Source organism: Glycine soja, chromosome 16 (assembly GCF_004193775.1).
Source record: "Glycine soja cultivar W05 chromosome 16, ASM419377v2, whole genome shotgun sequence".
In the NCBI taxonomy this organism is placed as follows: domain Eukaryota; kingdom Viridiplantae; phylum Streptophyta; class Magnoliopsida; order Fabales; family Fabaceae; genus Glycine; species Glycine soja.
Window position 1 is genome coordinate 31,102,518 of NC_041017.1, and position 18,597 is coordinate 31,121,114.

Genomic DNA, 18,597 nt, shown 5'->3' on the forward strand with positions numbered 1-18,597 from the left:
TTTTATTAACTACTTAAACAACACGTGTTTAATAATTAATAAAGAATGATCTCTCCATTAAACAACAACAAACAATATAATAGCACTTCTATGTAGATTTCATAAAATAAAATGAAAACATTATTACATAGATTTATTTTCATTAAAGCTACATGTCATCTTTATTTCATGCATTAGAGCAAAGATCTATCTATTTGGTAGATCTTGATTTATGCATCAGGATAAGAATTTCTTTGTAGATCAACTAAATGTTACATACAACTCAATCTATCCTTTCAAAAGAAAATCCAAAAATATGAAAAACATCTTTCTCACATCATTATCGTCTCTGAGCTCTATACAATCGTTGGCACACAACCATCATCCACATATAAGGTTGGATGATAATGAAGTCAAGTAACATTTTAGTACCTCCAGTGACATCCATAACTACTTTGGGGGTGAAAAAAAAAGTTAACAGAAGAAACATGATTCTAATGTATGTTTTGGACTGTTTCCACCAAAAGGGCATTTTGGGAATAAGAAAACCCACCCACGTGAGAGTCTCTACAACAAATATGAAATCAATAATGGCCAGGTCTAGGCCCAAAAACAATGGTACCCATTTTGTGGCCCATGTAGCAGCCAACGTGTGAAAGTTAGAGACACTAGTGACAAGCACCTCCTCGACGCACCATTGACAATTCGCAGTTTGTTACCTCACTTTGTTTTTTTTCTCTGCAGTAATAGAAAAAAAAGAAAGAAAGAAGAAGAAGAAGAAGAAGAAGAAGATGTTGAGGGTTGCAGCTAGAAGGCTCTCTTCTCTCTCCTCCTCCTCTCCGTGGCGGCCCAACCACGCCGCTTCCGCTTATGTCTCTCGAAACGCAGTCGTTGATGACCGCAGATCCGATCCTTCCTCCCATCCCCTTTTTCCCTTCAGAGGTTACACTTTTACCATTTCCCCCTCCTTTTAAATTCATTGAAGTTTTTTTTTGAAATCGTTTGAAATTGAATTATTGGTAGGTTGATTGCTGAAATTGTGGATCAGTTATGGACTAGGGTCTAGGGTTGAAGTTTCTGGTTATGAAATTTGGTTTCAGGCTATGTCTTGTGTTGTGTATGCAGTTTTCTGTGTGTTGTGTCTAATAAAAAAAACTGAAAGAAAAGAGGTACAAAAAGCTGTGATTATGTAGAGATTGGTGATATAATAAAAAAACATGGCAAGGAACGGCGTCGTTCATCTTCGAATCAGAGATTCAGAATGATGAATAGCGTTCTTTTTTCTGTGACTTGAATACGCTGTGAATCAAGTTGTTTTTCTTCTTTTTCTATTTGAGACTGCTGAATGTGCTGTTTTTTCTGCTACTATCAGTAACGATGGAGGAACGATTCATTTGTTGAATTTGGATTACTCCAATCCATTGCATGCAATGAGAAGGAGGATATTTATTTTGGAAGTACTTTTAAGCTCTCCCAATTGAAATCTAAACATGATGCAATTATTGTCTTATCTGTAGTGTGCTAATAAAAAAGTATGAAATAGTATCTGCATGTTATTTTACTCTGGGGGTTTAGTTTTGTAGATTTTATTCTGCCTATGCCTAGTCTTTGTCTCTGATACACTAAGACAATATTTAGATGTAGTTCCTTAGGTGTTTTTAACACTGTTTTCCAATCAAGATTACAGTTTATTTTCCAATTAATATTGGAATTTCACCTCACTAACTCACAATAAAGGTCAAAACTTTAAGTCAGCATTGAATACTCATGTGAAAATCCAATTTTGATCAGAGAACAACACCAAAACGTGAAGAATCACACTAAGTTTTGGATTTGGGTGGAGATCCTCTCCTTTTCTCATAAGAAATGGACATCTCAATTTTCATGGTTTTGTGTCTATAAAGGAAATTTTGCTACATCAAACAATTAGACATGATCATCTTTATTCACACACAAAACCATACAAATGGATATGTTCATTTCCTATGAGAAATGGAGAGGATCTCTACTCCTTAAGTTTTGTTTGCTTTATTATTAATTAAATTTTATTGGAAATCACACAATGGTGTAGGTCCCTCTATTTATATAATGAGGTTCTTTTGATTTTGTAGTTGTCAGAAAAGTTTAATTAATACATAGATAATGTATTAGAAGACATGCTAGAGAATTTGTTGCTAGTACTTTTCTTAGGGAAATGGGTTCTTTAATTGGGTTGAAGCATGCTTTTTCTCCAGTAATTGATTTATTATTTTTTGTTCAACTAAAGCAACTCTAGTAATTGATGTAACATAATTTTGTCTAGGTTTTGCTACTGAATCCCTGATCCACCCAATAGAAAACAGCATTATTCCTGAGATTCCTGCAACTGTTACTGCTGTTAAGAACCCTACTTCTAAGATTGTCTATGATGAGCACAACCATGAAAGATTTCCCCCAGGTGACCCAAGCAAGAGGGCATTTGCCTACTTCGTCCTTACAGGTGGTAGGTTTGCTTATGCCTCTTTGGTCCGTCTCCTTGTCCTCAAGTTTGTGCTTAGCATGTCTGCCAGTAAGGATGTTCTTGCTCTGGCTTCACTTGAGGTTGATCTCTCCAGCATTGAGCCTGGCACTACAGTGACCGTTAAGTGGCGTGGAAAGCCAGTGTTCATCAGGCGCCGAACCGAGGATGATATCAAGCTGGCAAACAGTGTTGATGTTGGATCTCTTCGCGATCCCCAGCTGGATGCTGATAGAGTCAAGGACCCAGAATGGCTCATTGTGATTGGGGTTTGCACCCATTTGGGTTGCATTCCATTGCCAAATGCTGGTGACTTTGGGGGATGGTTTTGCCCTTGCCATGGATCACATTATGATATTTCAGGCAGAATTAGGAAGGGGCCAGCACCATACAATCTGGAGGTTCCTACTTACACCTTCTTGGAAGAAAACAAGTTGATGATTGGTTGAAAATAAATATGGTTCTGCATACAAGCGGAATGAGTTTACAATTTCTTTTTTTAAAATTTATTTGGATTACAATGCGCCTTTCGGACGTCTTTTACCTTCAAGTTCTTGTTGGGTATGTTTAGCAAGTGGTTTATGTAACTTGGAAATTGTAACTGTTACCCTTTGGCGAGACTTATATCAATAATCGCCTGACTTTTAGTTAGCATATTGTCGACGAGTTCAAGAATATTGAAGTTTGCACCATGTATAAACATTTTAAAATTTTGCTTATAAAGTTCGTATCTTGGAATTGCCCATCTTTGTTCCTTCGACTCTTCTTCAAAGGGAACCAGAATCAGAGTAGTTGGATTTTTTTACGTACGCATTTTATGCAGTTAGTGAATAGAAACCAAAATTGGATGACTCAGATTTTGAATCCGTGTACTTTGAATTTTTAAGATACAAGTTAGTCCTATCTTCAAATGATTTCTTTTCAATGATTATGTGAATGTGTGAAAAATCCAGCTGCAGTGAATTTGGATCCAGTACCTCGTATATTTCCCCTCTGCCCCCGATTGTCGTGCAATCCCCTCGGAGAAGAGGAGGGGAGTTTGGTGGAATGGAAATTTTGATTTCTTTTTTTCTCTAATATAGTTTTGGTTACAAGTATTTCCAAACACATAATAAAATCATCTATTTTTTATATGATTTTGATCATTATCATTTCTCAATTACAAAAATAGATTTGATCTCAATTTTCTTTAGCATTCTGATTCTACCGCCCGAAGAAAATTGGTCATCTTTCAAAGACACCTTTAACATAAACCATGCCTTTTTCACTGAACTTGAGTTCCTTCCTCATTTGCTCGACCTGTTGATCATCACCTTGGACAATGATTTCTGATAAGTTTCCTTCATTTCCAACAATCATTTTCACTTTAATCTGCTCCTTTCTGGATGCTCGAGTCCAATAATAAAGGCCTCTGTGTTAAATCCCAATGTATTTCGAGTATCAGCATAACAAGACAAAAATAGTAACTCTCACCTAAACCTCCCTCAAAACAAAAACACAATAACCACAATGAAAAGGAAAATAGTGTGGTGTAATGTAAATTTTCAGTGGGATCACTTACGCCAATGGACTCAAGAGGGTGATCCAAAACCAGTTGTTGCCAACATCTGGTACGGTTATGGTAAGCACAAGTGCCACACTTGCCAAGCTGATGCAAGTGCAAAAAGTTAATAGCGCTGCTTGACCTCTGCTTGGAACCATCATTCCTTCAAACCTGCAAGGTAAAATAGCTATTAGCTTCAACTAAATTAGTGATGAAAAATAAACTGGGTTTAACATTTTAACTTGCTCACAAGGAAGCATTTGCGAGGAAGACATGGACTTGCACCCCCAGTGAGTATTCTCATTATATATAAAATCAGGGAAATCTCACAAGAATAACAAAAAAAGAAGGGAAAATTGTATCTCCACATTTGTCATCTGAGAGATTTTGATAACACAAACCATGTTCAAAATGCAAATTTTTTGCCAGTTTCTAATAAGTACCACAAATGTCAGTTTCATTTTTCAACAACTAATGTATCCAGTACTTAAACGATTCATACTTTGAATTATATTAGAACGTAAAGAAACTGCCACTCAATCACAATTTGTCATGATAAATTTGTTGACTTTTATAATAACAATAAGTAAAAATCTCTAGTGCAAGAAAATTAAACTCTTTCTATTATTAGGAACTAACATGGTTGCTTTACTTTCTCAAAAACAAATTTGAGGCTTCATTTTTAAATTACACTGATAAGCATACTTAATTCATGTGAGAAGCTTTGATAACAGGAAAACCACTGAAATTTCCAAATGTTGTTCGAGTTTTGGTTCACAAAGTCCATTTTCCCCCTTCTTTTCATGAAGGGTTAAATGATGCATTTTGCTTCCTAACTATAGATTGAAAGAAAGGTACCAAGAAAAATCTAAGGGGTGGTTTCGTTGAAGAGAGGAAATTACTATTTAAGAAGAAATTTTCAAAAAAATAGCATGGATTCCACACCTCTTTCTACTATAATTCAAATATTTCTTCTCAATCTCTTCCAATTTTTTCTCTTCCAACAACTAAACCTACTCTAAAGCAAGCAAGAAGAATCACAATACAAGAATGAAACAGTAACATACGTGATTGTCTCTCCTCTGTCAGTCACTGCAAAATTGTTACGAGTGAAGAACGATAGAATCTCCCCAGCAACCTGATTCGGCGCCTTCTTTTCACCTTCACCTATAAACGTCTTCTGCACAATCTATTTCCCCATCCACCAAACCACACCAAAATAGTCAAAACAACAGGAAAAAACCCTAGAACAAAACTAAAACCAAAAGGAGAACAACACCACCTCTAACACATTCTTCGCTATTAGTTAAAACTTAATTGGGTGTGTATGTTTGGTTCTGTGTTAGCACCACAAAAATCAATTTTTCACCTCGACTGAGGTTTATTTGATTTCTAATAATGTCAATTAATAATAAAAGAGCATGTTCCTAAGAATGTGTTTTCTAGCAAAACAGTCAAAGCAACAGAAAAAAGCCACCATCAAAACAAAAACAGAAACAAGTAGTGCTAGCAATACAATCTCTATCACACTCCTTATTATTACTAGTTAAAGTTACAAAATTTCGAGCGGAAATCATGAAATATAAAGTGGGGCAAGTAAAATGAAGTGATTTTAAAACAAAAACTAAGAAATGAACATGGGAATGATCACCTTGGATTTGACAGAACGTTTGATGAGAGACCAGAGTCCAGGCACAGAGATGACAAAGAGGCCCAAAGAAGTGTAATAACTGGCCAAAGAGTAACCCGCACTCTCTGCCAGCAAGACAAGGTGATAGGGGTTTTGCTGCTGTTGGTGGATGATGCATGAAACCAAAGGGTCATCATGGAGTGACACATGAGCCACATGTTTCTTTGGTTTTCTCGTGTGCTGCACCACTAATGGGTGTACTTGGTGAAAGGTGAAGAAGGGTCTGATTCCAAGTTTGGTGGGAATTGGAAGGGAACAGAAGGGGTGTGGATGAGGAGGGAGTAACAATGCCTTAGTTACTACCATTGTGGTTACAAAGAGGGTGGGTTTAGTTTAGCAGATACGATGTTCCACGGTTGAATTGGTTATGCTATGTTGCTCTAAAGGCTTAGGTCCGATGATGTTAAAAGACACGGTGGATGATGTTTGTTGCGTTGGTGAGAGGGGGAAGGAACCGAAGCCGAAATGGTGCCACGTTTGGGGAAATCCAGAAACGATGATGATCGCACATTTTTGTGGATAATCTCGGGGAAACCTGTCAACTGTCCCATCTTGCATACTTGCTCTAATAAAACATTTAAGTTTAAGGTTGAATTAATATTCAGATAGATCTTGAATCATTTAATTTTTTTTGTTAATTGGGGAAACCTGTCAATGTTTTTTTTTTTCTTTTCAATTGAATTCTTAAACTTCATGAATCCAATTAAAATTATCAAATAATTCAACGGATTAATTTAATCTTAAGTTTAACTATACTTTAAAAGAAACTTGAAGAAATTTCATTAAGTTAGAAGATTTTTAGCCATAAAATTTAATTTGTGATGATTAAAATTGTTAGAAAGTATCAATTTATTATGCAACAAAAAAAATAATTTATCAGAATTTAAGATTAAAAAAATATTTTTTAATTTTAAGAACTAAAAAAATATACACCCTAAATTAAGATACTAAAATAATAAGTCAAACATATATGTACTATATGAAATTAAACATAATTAAATTTAATTAATTATAATTAAATTTTTTCTAGGCCTTTGACCTTGTCAATTGTCTTGTATATTTTCTGACATTCTTAAATAAATTTTACTCTATTTTTGTAAATTTTCTCTAGAGAAATTCAAACAGAAACAAGTATATATTTTTAATTCTTCATCAATGTGGAATTTAAATTTAATTTCTCGTTAAATTATTTAAATACTTATTCACTAATTAATAAATAAACAAGTTTTATACAACAAAAGAAATTCATATAAAGGAATTGTGAAGAACACCTTCACTTATTTAATGACTACTTTTCAACAAGTCTTGTGTACATCGAAAATCGATTTCCATGAAAGTTTCAAATATAAAGGCATAGTGTGAAAAAGAAGAATAACTCCTCTATCCTACCTCTCTTAGCTCCAATTTATCACTAGAAAGGATAAAATATTCATGGATGTTACATAACCAAATTGCATATATTTTCTTTAATTAGAAGTAGTTTAAATTATAGTTATACATTCTTAGAGAGGGATAAGAAATTTATGTGTGACTAAACTTAAGATCAATGATTAGTCTCATAATCGATGAAACTTATAAAAATATTTTAAGATTTTATTACGAACTATGACCATTAAAAAAATTCTTTTAGTCTTTATTTAAAAATATTTATTTTATTTCCTAGAATATCATTTTAATTCCTCTAGTCCTTACAATGATAACTAAAAATAATTAAAAATTACATGTGTATGGACTAAAATTGAACGTTTTTAAGTATAGGGATTATAAGGGAAAATTTGTTTGATTATAAGGAGCAAATAAATAATTAAACTTGTTTTTTTTTAAAACCAAGTAATTAAACTTATTTAAATTAACGATAAAGCTTAGTTTTATTGAAATTAAGAATTTGTCAATATCTATGTTAATTCAGCGTATCGTAATTTTTTTACGTGTATCATAAATTAATTTAAGTTTACATTTTAAATGTTAATTCTATCTCTCCAATCTTATGATGAAAAATTTTAATTTCACACAAAAAAATTACACCGAAAACATTTCTGAACAAAATATCTGTAATTTGTTTCTTCTTAAGCAAGGATTCTTTTTCCTCATCAAACAATATTAAGTTTTGAGTAATCTCTTTTAATTGGGGTGCTGTATTTTCAACTGGGCCAAATTTTAAGCAAAAAAAGATCTCAACTTATCTTAGACCACAATTTACATTTTTTTCAAATATTTTAGTTATTTCGACTGTTAATCAAGTGATATTATCAAATTCAAATATTTAAATCAACTTCCATATTAATCAGTATATCAATTTTTTTATGAGTATCCCTATATCTAATTCAAATATCAAATCCACTTCCATTCAAAGACTACTTAAAAAAAAATCACTAAACTAATTTCACCATTACATAATAACAGAACAATATTAAAAGTATTTCCCCCACCTTACCACATAAAAAATTAATCACGCCACCACAACCCCAAAGACCAAAAAAACAATTGGATGCGTCCGTCAACTTATCCTATCCCAAAATATATAAATTTATTTCAATTATATGTATCTACACCTACCATCCTAGATTGGGTTCCGTTGACATCAAAGTCAACGTCCCATAATTTTTTTTTTCAATTTTAAAGATTGTAGCCACCACCCAATAGAATTGCCGTATTAAATTCACCTTATAATGTAATAAAAAAATAAATATATTAAAATTAAAATACTACTAAAAGAAAGAAAAAAACACAGACCCTCTTTCTTCATACTCTGTCGTTGACATATCCCAAAACAAAAACAACACGAACCGCATCTCCATCTATCTAAAAAACATTAACCATTCTCGCACGTGAGAAAGCCGAGCCGAGCCGAGCCGAGCCGGGACGCGCGCGAAGCTGTATTAGGATTCGATGCGGAAAATAACGGTTTGGAGGGGAAACCAAACCACAGTCGTCTGATCCTCTTTCTCTCTCTCTTTCTCTGCCAATTGTGGTGTGTGTCTCTTTTCCCTCGATGCTCTCTCTTAATAATACGAAACCTTCTATCACTCTCTCTCTCTCTCTCTCTGCCCTCACTATTAGGTTATCTCGAATTCTATCCCTCTCTCTCTCTCTCTCTCTCTCGATTTTTTTTTATCAAACCTGTTTTTTTTTTTAATTAACTTGAATTAATTGCGCAGCTTCAAGTTCTTCTTCCGCTGGAACAGCCGCAGATAATTTATATATTTACTGGTAATTTCTTTCGCGACTTTTTTTTCCCCCTTTCTTTCGTTTTTTAGGGTTTCCATGCTTCGGATGCTACTTGAATGCGATTTCGATGTGGTTTTTGAAATTCGATGTGGAATTCGCTGTTTTGTTTTTTTCTTTAATTTCGAATTTTTTTACTGTGGTTGAGTTGTTGCGGTTCTGATTTTTTCCCCTCTTGTTGGTGTTGTGAGTGTGAAGGACTGGGGTTTACTAATTTTGGCGAATTGAATGCTTGAATAGCACTGTTTTGGGTTTTGAGTTGCATTGTGGATTGTAATTTTGTTGAAATTAATCTGTTAATTTTTTTTTTTGTCTGAATATACTTGTACTTGCACTCAACAAGTGTTGGACTTGTGAAAAGCAAAATCTTTTGTAAAAGGGATGTTTGTCTATTTTTTGCTTGATTCTTAATTGAGCACTATATATGCAATTTTTTTATTAATCAGTGTGCATGATTTTTTTTTCTGCTGGTAGTTTTGGATTTTATGATATAGACTTGTGAGTTGTTGGAAATAAATGAAAACATTGTTGTGGTTTTTATCATTTAGTTAAGTAGTTCGTCTTGTGAAAACTAAAATCTTTTGTAAGAGGAATATTTATTTAATTTTTGCTTGGTTCTCCATTGAGCAATAGATATGCAGTCTTTTCATGAGTATGCATGGAATTTTTTATTCTGTTGGTAGTTTTGGATTTTATCATTTAGATTTGTGAGTTGTTATTGCTTCTATCATGACAAGAGATACTTTCATGTAAAGCTCCCTTTTGTTGCCACTTTGATTGAACTAGTCAAAGATGCACTGCCGGTTTTGTCGATTTGTTGTGGTTTACCATTATCTGATATCATCTTTGCTCTTTCTAGATTTTGAGAGTACTTCACTTTATGTATTGTAATATGGAATTATTATGATATGTGATAGTGGCGGTATCAATATTCCAAATTCTAACTGGCAATGTGCGTTCATTCTTTGTGGAGACTAGAAATCCTATGAAAAGCCATTGTAAATATTTGTTCATGGGAAATTCATCCTAGTGAGAAGTGGAAGTGGATGTTTGGAAGCACTTTTTAAACGGGAAACTATCACTTTTCTTCAGAATCTCTTTCAGGAAGATGCAAAAAGAAAAAAGTGAATATTTTTCTAAACTAAGCTCATCTAAACATGCATCAATTTATGATACATATCTGTACAACTATGAACAAGTGTATAAGCTTATGTTATAGTAGATTGTATTGGTATGCTTCTCATAGACATTCATTATGAATAACCTCTTCTCCCTCTGTATGGTATCTGAAGTTTTAAGTTGCTTGGTTGTTTTGTTGATGTGAAACTGTGTAGGACATGCTTGATGCATGGATTTGGTTTTGCATAATTAGAATGGGAGAGGAATGACTGTTCCTGTTGTATCACTAGGTTTGCTCAGGAATGGAATGATTTTTTTATGTTTCATTCTGCTTTTATGTTTGGTAAAGAAACTCAATATAAAATTGAATCATAATTATGACTAAATGAAAATTAATAAGGGGTGATGAAATAAAACAAACACTAATTTATTCTAGCCCGCAAAAATAGGCATTAATGAGGAATTAAGGTTCTGTTTGTTTTGAACTTTCAAACGAAAAACACACACATTAATGTAGACACACTTTGCGATCATATCTAATGATTGAAAATCAATTTTAACCAAACTTTAAACTAAACAGGCACTAAAACAAACACCAATTTGTTCTAGCCAACAAAATATGGCCATTTACTTCTCTTGACTGGAATGGAAATTTCTGCCTCTAATTTTGAAGCATGGAATCAAATATTTCTTTCCTTCTTAACTTAGCAATACTTGTTCTTATGGAATAGTGGTAAGAAGGGAATGACCGTGTTACATACTACAAATGATCAAAATTTATCTGGTAACGGCAGTGATTGACTAGATTGAACCTTTAAGTGAAGCAGTTTTACATTTTGCATAGAGAAAATAATGTTTAACTTGTCAGGATGTTGAACTTGAAGTTGAAAAGTTATGATATAATTGACATTGTTTTCAAATGGTGCTTGGCAGGTCACTTATGGATGAAAGATGTTCATTAGAAGTCAACAAGGTGGTGTTTTGCTATATATCGGTATAGTATTTTTTTGAAGAATTATTCTCTTGTGTCCATGGCTGCTGATCAGAGGAGAAAACGAGTAAATGGTGCAAACATTGCTGGTTATGGTTCTAGAGAGCAACACAGGATCAAAAGAAAGAATTTGGGATTAGTTCAAAATGATTTGAACATGAGACCTCACATCTCTGTTGAGTGGGATGATAATCACAAAAAGGTTGTTGCTAAGCGGGAACAAATTGGCATCAGTTGGAGACAAATGAAGCCATTTATCAATTCGGTTTCTAATGATCACAAAATCTTGGCAGATGTGTTTTCAGTGCCTCACGAAATTTTTGACTTGGATAATTTAAGTGAAGTTCTTTCGTTTGAGGTAAGTATCATGTTGTGGTATGTTTCTATTGTTTTCAGTTGAAAATATATTCTATTTTGTCTAGGAAGTAGTGCCTAGGTGACTGGACAGTCATGGGTTTGAATCCGGAAATGACCTTTTTGCATATGCAAGGGTAAGGTTGCGTACAATGACCCTCGCCCATACCTTTGCATAGTGAGGAGCCTCCAGGCACTGGGTTATGTTAGTTTTTAGGAATTATGTCTAAATAATCTTCTATTGAACTTTTGGCAATTGGCAGGTTTGGAAGACCCATCTTTCAGAAAATGAGAGAAACCTTCTTATGAATTTCCTCCCTTGTGGCTTTGAGCCACATCAAGTTGTGGAAGAACTACTTGCCGGGATTAACTTTAACTTTGGAAATCCCTTCTCGAAATGGTAATATCTCTTTATTTGTATTCTTTTTTCTCTTTAGATAAATTATCTGTTCACTCTGCTGTATTTTGCAGTTTATCTATTCATGCCACAGTGACAATTTCTTACTTTTAAATTTCAATGAGTGAGTGGATTAGTTATTGATTTAATTTTGTGTAATTGGTTTTATTATTGGCCTATGGGTTGAGTTTACCAGCATTACCAATTGCATATTTCAGCCTTAAATTCTGTTTGGTGCTTACTTTTGAAATTCAATCTAGATTTTATCATATCTTACTGCATATTGACCAGTTTTCTATGGTCTTCCTTTTGCTGCAGACAATTTTCTCAATTTTGTAACTTGAAGGGGTTTTGTTTGGTTGAAATTCTTGTTTGTTCTTCATAGTTCCTATGCTTACATTTTTTCATTTACGTTCATTTGAGAACCATCTATATGCTCATTTGGGTAGTGATTGTTTATCAATACTTTTTGGTTATGGCAATATCATATTGCAATCTCAATAAGATTCTTTTGATTTTCCTATTTTGTGAGCAAAATATCATTAAGACATGTAAAGGTATTTGTTTAGTTTGCTAATCATTCATGAAAATCTTCTTTTTCCGAGTCACAAATGTCTTAAAATATATATTTGCAGGGGCGCTTCGCTTTGTTTAGGTGGTCTTCATCCAGATATGATTGTTGATCAGGAACAGCATCTTAAGACTGAGAGGAGAGAATACCACTCACACATACATAATTATCACAACGAGTAAGCATTATACATCCTCAACATGTATCTTTTTGGCATGGTATTCAATGCAGTATTGTAATTCTTCTATTTTGCAGTATGATAGGATTTCTATCTAAGTTGAAGAAGAGCTGGCAAAGCTGTAAAGATCCAGAAAAGGAGATTGCGCAAAAGATATGGAGGTTGTTACTTTCCGTATATTGCAATCTACATACAACCACATTCAAAATTAGGACAGGACATATTCCATAGTTACTATTATTAAAAGGATACCTTCTTTGCTCTGTTTTCAATAGCTCACTGTTGCACAAACTGGGTGAATGCATCTGGAATGCATATTATCTTTCATATGATTAATTTTGAATAGTTTAGGATGTCATGTTACTTCAAATTGGAGATGGTAAAATCCCGAAAATCTTTTCTCTGATGCATCTCTGATCAAATGGGACTTTCCCTTCATATTCTCTGCTTCACTACTGTCTTCATTAGTAGATGATGAGTCTGTTAGTGTGCATTATCTGTTTTGTATGTCTACTGATAAAAAGTTATAGAATTATTTAAGCATCACTATTTTTGTTTCAATTTTGATATTAAACTTTTATTCGGTACTCAAAATGAAATCCTTTGATAACTGTTGGTGAAACAAATTGGGCTGATTTTATTTTTGGATGCCAAATGGACGATAGTTGACTTCCTAAAGTACCAACTTGCAGTTAATATTGATTCACTTCTCTTGTTGACGTATCCGTTTTAAATATTAATTTATGGTTGAGATAGTGATTATGATGAGCGCTATGGTTATCAGATAGTTGTAGTTTTTGTTGATGTGTAAGAACTTCTGTTACAGTAATGCAAGCTACATGTGATCTTTTGTTGGGTACTCAGTGATTATCAAACTTGAAATTTATGAGTTTCTGCTCCTTTTGTTTTTTCCACTTTCTAGTCATAATCATTAATGCCATATGGTTGTTGGATTACACAGGTCAAAACATGTAGAGAAAAGAATGCCCTCAAAAGTGATTGAATCTAGAGTCTATGATCATGATGGGAATGTTACAGGGACATCTGATTCATGCTCCTGGGATGCAGAGGAGAAAGCATGTAGTAGCGACAACCAAATTTCCTCACTGAGAAAAGACAATAAACTTCAAAGAAGGTGACTAATTAATTTGTAATCAGCAATATTTAGTATAGTACTTGCAGTTGCAGGGTCTCTTAACCCAGCAATATCTGTCAAAATCAAACCACTAACTTGGCGAAATATTTTATGATTTTAGTGATATTGGTTTATCAATGCTTCCATTTGCCATCTCTTAAGCAGAGTAGAAGCTCTTTCTGGTAAAGCTGTGAAATAGAAATTTAAGAAATCTGTATGTCTCAAGATTGCTAAATAGGATTAATAGAATTACTTCTTGAATTAGTGAACTTCCTAGGCATATATTTTCCGCATTTTAAAATTGATTACTATTGCCATCCAAACAGGTGATAATTTTTCACATTTTACAGTTTAATGCCATCCAAACAGGCAATATCATCACCATTAATGAGTTATTGCTCATGGTCGTTGTTATTACTATTGTTTTGTCATTGACATATTCTTTTTTTTTTTAGACCTGCTTTTTGTTCCCCATCATTGCTATTATATTGTACCGTACCTAAAGACAGTGGAACATCAGCCAACAATGCTAAAGTTCCTAGTCCTGTTATATTGCTTCTTCTTTTACTATTTGTGTTGGACTCATGAATGATGATAATATTGAATAAAGCATCTCACTTTGTACTTAAGGACTGATGAATGATGATTATATTGCTTCTTCTTTTACTATTTGTGTTGAACATCACCCTAGAATTTTAGAAAACCACTAAGGAATTATTAGTGAATATTTCCAGTGTACAATGATCTATGATGTAATCAATAATACATGCAACTTCTCGCATTGAAGTTTTGGTCCCTGTTTTGTTGTGATCACATAACTAGTACCTGACTGGTAATTTTAATATGGAACCAGGTCATTTAGGGGCAAATTTCTTTCTCTGGTTTTGTATTTACTGTCCTCTTAATTGTATCTTTTATTTGGCATTATTTTGACTTATATCTCCTGCTGTATGTATACATGTGTTTTAAGCTTTCTTTACTTCTCATTTTAAATCTACCTTTACTTTTTTAATACTTAATGCAAGTTTTTATGAAATAATGTTTGGCAGGGTGCTTGAAAAGGGCATTTTTAAAGGTAAATCCCAAAATTTGATGGATTCTTTGGACAACATGCCTAATGTGGCAGAAAAGCCGAAGACAGGAGACAAACTGCCTAAGCGTAGCATTCATTCTAGTGATAGTGATAAATACATGTCATGTATCAAGGTTAGTCTCTCCACTTTTATTATTTATTTATTTGAGTGATACTGAATTGGCAGAGAAACAGCATTGTAGATGGATTAGTTATCTCTTTAGTGTCAATAATTAGAGGGAAAAATGATAGTTTCTCAATTATGTGAAATTAATTATTGCATTGAAACTTGTAAATATTTAGACTTTAGACTTCAGCTGAATTATTTTTTCCTTCGAAGTCAAACTGCTATTTTTTTAGTTTCCTTTAAAATTGTTGTGGTTAAAGCTTTTAACATGGTTTTACTAATTCTATTGAATATAGTTATATGGATTTAATAATAACAACATAAAAGTAGTATTTTTAAAGATATTTTTTTCCTTTATGGTGAGGAAACCCAGCTAAAAATTCATCTTTACCATGAATATGTTTAATTTTGTTAGGGCATTTTCTAATTGTTTCCTTTATGCGTTTCAGATTAGTAGGCAGCAGCTTGAGCTTGTTAAGAATATGAAGCAGTCTGGTAAAAGCATCCAATCTAGGTCCCTTAACCGGGTTTTGGGTAACCTTGAAAAAATTCATGTGCAACCATACAATATATTTGTCAAAGAAGAACAGAAGAAGTTGCAGGAGCATTGGTTAGTGAGATGTTCACAGTGCTATCTTTTTATGCCAACATGTCATTGAACAGATGCATTTTAAAAATTTTGTTCATTTTTTCTCACTTGAATATATTTCATTTGCATAGGTTGCTATTAGTAAACAAAGACCTCCCTGTGGCTTATGTAAATTGGACAGAGAGACAGATACAGAGACATGCCGTGAGAAATTCTTTGGTGGCAGAGATGAAGGATAAATCAATTCCTCTCATAGAGGTTTGTAGTTGTGTTTCCTTATTAAGGTCTTCTACTCTTCTGTAATTTCCTAGGATTGAGTTACATATCTTGTATCAGTTTTTCAAATTCCTAGAAGACCCTTGATCACTTGGCTCTGTATCATTGGCATTTCTTCATAATACTCTGTCACTTAAGATATGTCCAATTATAATTTGAAAACAGGGAGTGAACACAGGGAGTGAACTTAAGGATCAGGTTGATGTGAACTCAGGGAGTGAACTTAAGGATCATGATGATGTGAACTCGGGGAGTGAACTTCAGGAACATGATGAGGAGGTGAACTCAGGGAGTGAACTTCAGGATCAGGATGAGGACAATATTAGCTCAGGGGACAAGCTGAAGGATCAGAATGAGGATAACATGAGTTCAGAAGGTGAGCTTCAGGATCAGAATGATGATAATCTGAGCTCAGGGAGCGAACTTCAGGATCAGGGTGAGGATAATGTCAACTCGGGTGATGAGCTTCAGGATCAGGTGAAGGATGGAGGTCTGAGTGATCAGTCTGATTTGAAAGATGATGATGATTCTATTTCTAGGTCCCCCGAGAACCAGTCCCAGCACAATTCTGATGTTAGTGGTGATAATGAGTTCAACCAAATGAGTGTGGATTCAGAAAAGAATATTCTTTTATCAAAATCAACAAATAATACTTCGTCGGGTAGTGGTGATCATGAATTCAACCAAATGAGTGTGGATTCAGAAAAGAATCTTTTATCAAAATCAAATAATACTTCATCGAATAAAGATGAGTATTCAGTGCATATGAACACTCAGGATGTTTCTATTGATGAAGGAGCACCTTTCACTTCCAGTGGTGATGTCTGGCAAGGAGTTGAAATGCCACATTCATACTATGATTCTGCTGTGACCCACGAGTACGCAGCCAGTGGGTTATCACTGGCTAATCCTCAAGTCAGTCAAGAGCAGCCAACTCGTATGATTGATCTTGAAGCTGATTTGCGTCGAGAAGAGACAGGCAAAGAGTTGTTAAGTAGGCAATTAGATAATGGAACCTTCAGTTCATACCAAAGCCAGGATCGAAGTGTCTTACTTCAATCACTCTTCAAAGGAGAGGGATTGTTACCTTATCATCATGATCAGAAAGAAGCTGAGTTAGATTTCCAAACTTCAAACAATGTTATGATGGGGGGTGGCCAATTTTCCAGTCATTTCAAGGAGCCATTGCAAACGTCGCTGACATTGGACCAGGGGCGAAGGAGAGCTACTGAGGTTTACATGCCAGAAAACATGTCAGAGAATATTTATTCGGATGAAGGAAGGTATTTAATCCCCAGACAAGATCCATTGATCCCCAGGCAAGATCCATTGATCCCCACGCAAGATCCATTGATCCCCAGGCAAGATCCTTTGATCCCCAGGCAAGATCCATTGGTCCCCAGGCAAGATCCTTTGGCTGCAGTAAATATGACTGATTGGGCTGCTAATAATGCTCGCATAGCAGGGCCTTCCCAATCTCACTTAAATACTGGAGATTTTATTGGTCATCATTGGTTTCCTGCTGATCATCAAGTTCGTGGTGGTGGCTGGAATGGATCTGATGGTGGTGGTCTTTCAAATCAAAGTCTTGGCCCTGGAGCAAGCTCTGATCAGAGTTTATTTAGTATTCTGTCAGAGTGTGACCAATTGCATTCAGGTAGCCTTTATGATTCAGTTAGAAATACTGACCAGTTTCTTGCACCCAGAACTTATGGATTAGTAGATGCAGGTACACCAAGGGTGAACACGGTTGCACCACCGGCTTCTCGTCCATTAGATTACTTCACTGGACGTGAAGCACCTAGTGGCCTGGTGCCTGATGATATGGCATGGATGAGCTTGCCACGTCAGAATTCTTCAATACATGACCAAATGGGAAAGCCATACTTAAGGTCATGGAACCGGTAATGAACGTTTTACCCAATATTAGCGAGGTAATCTTGTCTGCAAGACAGTGAGAAGAAATGCACATTTGTCCATGTGATAGAATTTTGACTTAAGCAAGATCTACAGAAGCTGGGGCATTCATACCCTGAAATGAGAGAGATATGTTTCTGTACATACCTATACCAAGGCCAACTCAACACCATGTACATATCTAGATATTAGATGGCAGGAAAGAAACCAAGTGGTTAAGATAAGCTTCAAGAATTTCAGGCTATTAGGCAAGTTACATATTTTATTATTTTTTCCTTTGCTTCTAGAGAGACATTCTTTAATAATTTTGGAAGATAAGAAATGCTGGGGGCTGGTGCCACTTTTTGAGTTTTGAGTTACCTTTATTCTGGGTTCTTTTTCATAATTTTGGTCATATATCCAAATGCTAAAATGTTTTTCTCGTTGGGTATGATTGACAGTAGCAACCAAATAAGGTTCTAGTACATGAGCATAACCTTGTATTGTTAACATCTGGAGATAAGCATAGGTGGGTTTCCTGAGTCAATAGGACTCCGAAGTCTAATCATGACTATTCCTTTAGGTTGTCCTTAGTGATGATAGTTTTTTTTTTTCTTTTTTTAAATTATATTATTGGTGTGAAGTATAACTGAGTTTCGTTGTTTATTACAGTCAATCTTTGGATGAGTGAAGCTTAGTGTTAGGTCATTACAAATGGGCACTGTAACTCGTTAATTTAAGAAATAGTTCCACTAAACTAAAGCCTCTAGGTAGAAGTAAATACATTTAGGCCTTACCAACAAGTCGTAGATTTAAGTATAACTGGATTCAGTTTTCTTAAGCAAAATTTTGAGTTTAAGTTTTATGGTAGAGAAAATGTGATTGAAAGGAAAAATCTTATTAAAGGTGATTAATTAGATTTTTTTTGTGAAAATTAATCATCAGTAAAATTGATAGT

At 34.4% G+C, this 18,597-nt stretch overlaps 3 protein-coding genes across 6 annotated transcripts; 2 read left to right on the forward strand and 1 right to left on the reverse strand.

The window, feature by feature from the left end:
• The first annotated feature begins 658 nt into the window (after positions 1 to 658).
• Positions 659 to 3,221, forward strand: LOC114389688 (cytochrome b-c1 complex subunit Rieske-4, mitochondrial-like). The gene is made up of 2 exons (XM_028350426.1): positions 659 to 921; positions 2,282 to 3,221. The coding sequence occupies exons 1-2, from the start codon at positions 771 to 773 to the stop codon at positions 2,923 to 2,925; spliced, it is 795 nt and encodes a 264-aa protein (XP_028206227.1). The 5' UTR covers positions 659 to 770; the 3' UTR covers positions 2,926 to 3,221.
• Positions 3,222 to 3,514: 293 nt separating this feature from the next.
• Positions 3,515 to 6,249, reverse strand: LOC114389687 (protein COFACTOR ASSEMBLY OF COMPLEX C SUBUNIT B CCB1, chloroplastic-like). Its single transcript, XM_028350425.1, has 4 exons — positions 5,671 to 6,249; positions 5,087 to 5,208; positions 4,038 to 4,190; positions 3,515 to 3,887 (listed from the first exon to the last, which is right to left on the reverse strand). Exons 1-4 carry the CDS (start codon positions 6,013 to 6,015, stop codon positions 3,701 to 3,703), a joined length of 807 nt encoding a protein of 268 aa, XP_028206226.1. The 5' UTR covers positions 6,016 to 6,249; the 3' UTR covers positions 3,515 to 3,700.
• Positions 6,250 to 8,620: 2,371 nt separating this feature from the next.
• Positions 8,621 to 18,082, forward strand: LOC114391162. Of its 4 annotated transcripts, none has more exons than XM_028352172.1 (12): positions 8,621 to 8,769; positions 8,868 to 8,919; positions 10,987 to 11,402; positions 11,662 to 11,798; positions 12,431 to 12,544; positions 12,622 to 12,705; positions 13,506 to 13,679; positions 14,729 to 14,885; positions 15,328 to 15,488; positions 15,599 to 15,725; positions 15,909 to 17,400; positions 17,467 to 18,082. In XM_028352172.1, the coding sequence occupies exons 3-12, from the start codon at positions 11,085 to 11,087 to the stop codon at positions 17,649 to 17,651; spliced, it is 2,949 nt and encodes a 982-aa protein (XP_028207973.1). In that variant the 5' UTR covers positions 8,621 to 8,769; positions 8,868 to 8,919; positions 10,987 to 11,084; the 3' UTR covers positions 17,652 to 18,082. The 4 variants fall into 4 exon arrangements, with proteins under 4 accessions (XP_028207973.1, XP_028207975.1, XP_028207972.1 ...); XM_028352174.1 differs by having other exon boundaries at positions 15,909 to 17,062; positions 17,147 to 18,082; XM_028352173.1 differs by having other exon boundaries at positions 8,622 to 8,769; positions 17,473 to 18,082.
• Positions 18,083 to 18,597: the final 515 nt, after the last annotated feature.